At 42.8% G+C, this 5,167-nt stretch overlaps 1 protein-coding gene across 1 annotated transcript in view; it reads right to left on the bottom strand.

The window, feature by feature from the left end:
* LOC117957432 (serine protease HTRA3-like) overlaps positions 1-4,037 on the bottom strand; it is a 4,987-nt gene extending 950 nt beyond the window's left edge. Inside the window, exons 1-8 of the mRNA XM_034893163.1 lie at positions 3,579-4,037; positions 2,779-2,884; positions 2,448-2,670; positions 1,794-1,988; positions 1,619-1,651; positions 763-877; positions 600-650; positions 456-513 (exon numbers count right to left, since the gene is read on the bottom strand). Of these exons, the coding sequence (XP_034749054.1) occupies positions 456-513; positions 600-650; positions 763-877; positions 1,619-1,651; positions 1,794-1,988; positions 2,448-2,670; positions 2,779-2,884; positions 3,579-3,999 (1,202 nt within the window). The 5' untranslated portion in view covers positions 4,000-4,037. The remainder of the gene's footprint in view (positions 1-455; positions 514-599; positions 651-762; positions 878-1,618; positions 1,652-1,793; positions 1,989-2,447; positions 2,671-2,778; positions 2,885-3,578) is intronic.
* Positions 4,038-5,167: the final 1,130 nt, after the last annotated feature.

The raw sequence follows: 5,167 nt of genomic DNA, 5'->3' as shown, positions 1-5,167 counted from the left end.
ACTTATGCCCCTGTATTTTAACATAGGAGGGTGTATACTTATGCCCCCTGTATTTTAACATAGGGGGGTGTATACTTAGGCTCCCTGTATTTTAAGGTAGAACATTTATGTATTTACAATACAGTCTTCATTCACAAAGAAAATTGGTGTCCTTAAAGGTTGTATTTTCCTATTGTTTTTAATTAAGGCATTAAGATCAATTTCCGTAAGATGTTTTTTTTATTCCTCTTTTTAATCAACTTGGGTGTGTAACCTTATGCAAGCCACTGTATGATATAGATGTACTGTTCTTTAGGACAATAAATACAGTGATAAATCTATTTTAACTGAAAGAAAATGGGTAATAAACCCATCATTTAACCAAAATGCTGAATTAAACGTGTGATGAAAACGCTCAGGCTTTTTAATAACAAGCTCCAATCTCAAGTGTGTGTGGGGATGATGTAACAACTCACGCCTTGGTTACAGTCAGCATCCTGATGCCTAAAGAAGGTCTCTTCCCTCCAGACGTGTCTGAAAACAACACAATAGTATCATCTTATTCTTGGAGAAAGAATGGGACCCGTCGAGGAAATTCAACGACAACAGACGCTTCTCACCCGCGTCCGACTGGGGGTCCTCTGTCAGTTGTCTTCGCAGTCTGGTCTTTTCTGTCCCAACAACAACAACAACAACAACAACAGGGATGAATACGGAGGAATAAGCACTTTGAAAGGCCCTACTGTTATCTATCTTTGTGCTGGCCGAGCTTTGACCCCTGACCTTTCCTGTGTTTGATCCGCGACTCTGCGAGGAAGCGTCTGATTCGGTCTGAGGGAATCGCAAAGGAGATCCCTGCTGTCACTTTCAGAGTGTTGATGCCTATCACCTCGCCGTCCTGAAAGAAAATACGCACACGTGTCACATAGATCATTTTCACTGCTGCAATCATTGTGTTCACGAATGTTAGGCCGCGTGGGACTACACAAGGAGTCCAAAAGACGCAAAAACTCAGTCTAGATTTAAAATCCAAAATCAGGAATCAGACACTAGAAACACAGGGCAACGAGGTAACAAGAGGCTGGCACACAGGGGAGAAACATCAGGGAATCACAAGGGCGGGAAGACACGGGAAGTAATGCAGGACAACAAACCAGAAAATCTAGACTGTCAAAATAAAACAGGAAACTGTGAATTGCTATGTCATTTTGACACAAATACATTTATTAAATGACATTTTGATGTTTGAAAGTCTACGTTTTGGACACGAATGTAGATATAAATTTAACTTAAAAATAACAATAGTCAATTTTCAAATACACAACCTGGGTCTAAATAACTCTGCTGCTTGAGTCAGTTTACCAAGCCCAGCTATTCTTACTTACTTTGTGCTTTTGGGGGAAGTGTGTATTCCAGTTTGATGCAATAAATTATTTTAGCATTTTTTTCATCTATCAAGTTTGTAATTGTAATGTTTTTCAAATCAAGTCAAATTCTATTTTATATAGTCCAAAACCACATATTTCCACAATAGTGGTTTAGAAGCAGTTGTGTAATTAAACTGTACAATATTTCTAATGCTGATTTGTTTGTATTCTGATTCCAAAATAATCATCCAAGTCATCACAGCACTACTCACCAAGTTAAGAAGAGGTCCTCCGGAATTTCCGTACTTCTCAAAGATCAGATGAAATATGAGACAGAGACGGTTACATCAGTGATTTTGACACATGTTCAAACAACAAAAATCCATATACAAGAAAACATCAGATCCAGACAGAATGACCTGTGTGTGTGTGTGTGTGTGTTCTCACATTAATAATAGCGTCGGTCTGGATGTAGTCCATGTCTGAGTCCTTGATGCCCAGCTCCTTGCCATCCCTCTGAGTGGTGCTGACGATGCCCGTGGTGACGGTGTTCTGCAGGGCGAAGGGGCTGCCAATAGCAACCACGAACTCGCCCGGTCTCAGATCTGCTGAACGGCCCAGAGACAGCACAGGAAGCTTTTTCTGCTCCCGAACACACCGACACAGAGGGACGCGTCAGATGGGGACATGTTGGACAAGTTGCACGGAGAGCAAGTTGCAAAGGACGAAGGAAAATAAATCAGGAAAAGCGACAGACTGACAGAGGGGGGGATTAGGAAGAGAGTATTGCTTACAAAACTGTCCAAGTATTTGAGATATGGGTGTGAGAATACACACATCCGTGTGGTGTCTATGAGTCACAGAGCTGGTGTTTAGGAAAGTATTCCCGCTATGAATGTCTAGCAGAGAACCGTTGGCACAAGACACGTGTCAGGATGTGGGTAGTGGGCAATAGTGCCAAATGTTCAAGAAATGTCTGGAATATACATTCTAAATACTAAAGTACTAATACTAAAGTACCATTACTTGGATTTGGAAAAAAGGAAAATGGTGAACAAAAGGTATTATGAAGTTGGATGTTCAGTGTGTCTATGCCCTCACCTTGGGCTGGACTTTGACCGTGGCGATGTCGGCCTTCCTGTCCACGTCTCTGACCGTGGCCTCGTACGCGTCGCCGTCGTTGAGCTCCACGCGCAGCCGGGGCCTCCCTGTCACCGTGGTCGCTGCGGTTACCACGTGAGCGTTGGTCACGATCACACCTGAGTGGTTCACGATGAAGCCAGAGCCGCTGGAGAGACGCACGTGGCGACCAGACAGGGGGTGTCTGGAGACGCAAGGGACAAGGACACAGGGATTGACAAAGAGGCCTCATTTCTGCTAAGACACACAGACACACACACACACACACACACACACACACACACACACACACCTTATGAACAGTTCAATGTGGACAACAGCAGGTGCTATTTTCTCCACTACGTCCGCAATGAAGTTGAACTTGTAGCGAGGACTGCTGGGACGGACCAGTGGACGACCTGTACTGACATGAAGAAAACAAAGCACACACACACACACACACACACACACACACACACACACACACACACACACACACACACACACACACGATTATAGTGAAGAAAATGATCAGATAAACATTCCTTCAATGCTGGTACTGCAACAAAAAAAAGTGCAGTGGAGCCAAAATACATTGCTAATTACCCAAAGTATGTCAAAGGGTAACAATTCAAATAAGGGCTGCAACTATAGATCATTTTACTAGCAATTAATCCGGCAGTATTTCCACCAACACAATTTTGATGGTAAGAAAATTATGCCATACTGGGCTCCAGGACACATACAAACACACACAGCCTGTCCCCAGATAGAGATACTGGACTTGCAACATTGATTTAGATGAGCATGTGTGTTTGCTGCGCCTATGTCATGGCGCCATAAATATCTTTACATAACCCAAACTTGACATATGTGTTGAGATAAATCAATATAAAAAAGCATGAGATAAATGTCTCATGGACAATGTCCTTTTACCAAGATCTCAGTATGTAAGTCTCCCGAACTTCACAGATCCGGAGTCAAGCTGCTCCTAAATGTTCCATACTAGTAGCACTGTAAACTGTTAAAGCTATTTGGCACAGAAACGATGTTTTATGAATTTGTATAATCATATGTTTTCGTTAAAGCCCAAAAGTGAATGTCTTCCCATACCTGCGCTGGATGGTACGCAGTGTCCTTTGTGCGCTTGGCTAACTGCGGCTCTCCCCTTCTGCTCACCTCTCCGGCTGGCCGCTCTCATCCTGCACACATTACCGTATGTTTTCCCGTCGCTCCCACACACTTCGTCCTCCACGGTACACCGGCAGACCCCCTTGGAGCCTCGCCGCCTTCCCGCAGCGAGCGCCTTGCACTCCAGTCCATCCCCGCAGGGCAGGTCGTTTCTGCGGCCGCAGGGGTCTCCCTCGCGCGGTGAACACGCCAGGCAGCAGTTACATCTGTCCGGGACGTACCCCCCGGGACAGCTGGGGCTCGGACAGGAGCTCACGTCGCAGCGGGAGCACTTGTCAGAGCTCACGGCTCCGGTAAAGTCGTGCGTAAAGAGAAGCGCCGCCGCAAGTAGAAGAAGATGCATGGTGGTGAATGTGGAAAGCGCCGGCCAGAGAGCTCGGGGGCGGGCGGATGGGTGGGGGGGGGGATTTACTTGGTTCCTAATATCGCCATATTAAATAAATGTGTCCCTGTGTCCAGATTATGAATAAATCAATATATATATACAGTCCACGTGGTACTTTCCCCCACAGAGCTGTACGTGATTGGGCCTGTGAAGCTCGTGTACTCAGCTGAGCCAGTGGAGCTAGATGAATTTCTTAATTACATACAGAATAAATGATCTGAGAAGGAAAAAAAAAAAAACGTTTAAGAGAAAAAGTTATCACACTCATAGTATTTATGACAGAAAAAAAATATTTGACAGAAAAAAGTTTTCATTCCTATGGCAAAAAAATAAAATGTGTGACTAAAGAAGTGTCAATATATATTTTAAATTTTAAAAATTATTTCTGAGAAAGAAAATCTTCCAAACCAGTGTCACATGACCAATTTCCAAAATATTTCCATAGGGACTATCTAAAATTCTGATAACATGGAAACAGTGGAATCAGTGTTAATTTCTCTGACGAAGACTGACAAAAGATATTTATAAACAAACCTAAAAATGAGATGGAAATGTTAGGGAGGGACAACTGTTACTGTTTCTATAAGTCATTTTCATTCAGAATCACTTAATTCGTATAAAATGTGTGGATGAAAACATATCTACTGCCACCCTAGCTTCTGAAAATGTGGAGGGCGCTTCAGTTATGTCCCTGTGACTTTCTCCTTGAATCAAGAACGGTTCAAATATAATCAAATACATCCACATTAAATGAGAAATGTTTGACATCAAATGAAAGAGAATGAAACAAAAGTTTGAAAGAGGAGAACAAAATGCCAAGATATACCCACTGTAGTATGTGTGTGTGATCCCTCATCATCTGATGTTTTCTCCAAAGGTTCCTGGTTCTCCATTATTCCGTCAGTACATCATCCAACAGATCAGGATCTTTGTCTGCAGGTCCTCCACCAGTCTCAGACCTCAGTCTTTGGGCTCCTGCAGCAGTTTTATTTAGGTTGATTTTTATATTCTTTCACAAATTCTTTCATTCCTGTACTGAACATAATACTGTACACTCAAAAAATTGAAACGTTGACTTTAATTAAATTTATTATGTCAACAGGTTCCACGTATTTTTATTAGGTTA

The sequence above is a fragment of the Etheostoma cragini genome, chromosome 2, assembly GCF_013103735.1.
Source record: "Etheostoma cragini isolate CJK2018 chromosome 2, CSU_Ecrag_1.0, whole genome shotgun sequence".
NCBI lineage: Eukaryota > Metazoa > Chordata > Actinopteri > Perciformes > Percidae > Etheostoma > Etheostoma cragini.
The sequence above is the reverse complement of the archived record's forward strand: the minus strand, read 5'-3'. Positions and strand labels throughout refer to the sequence as shown.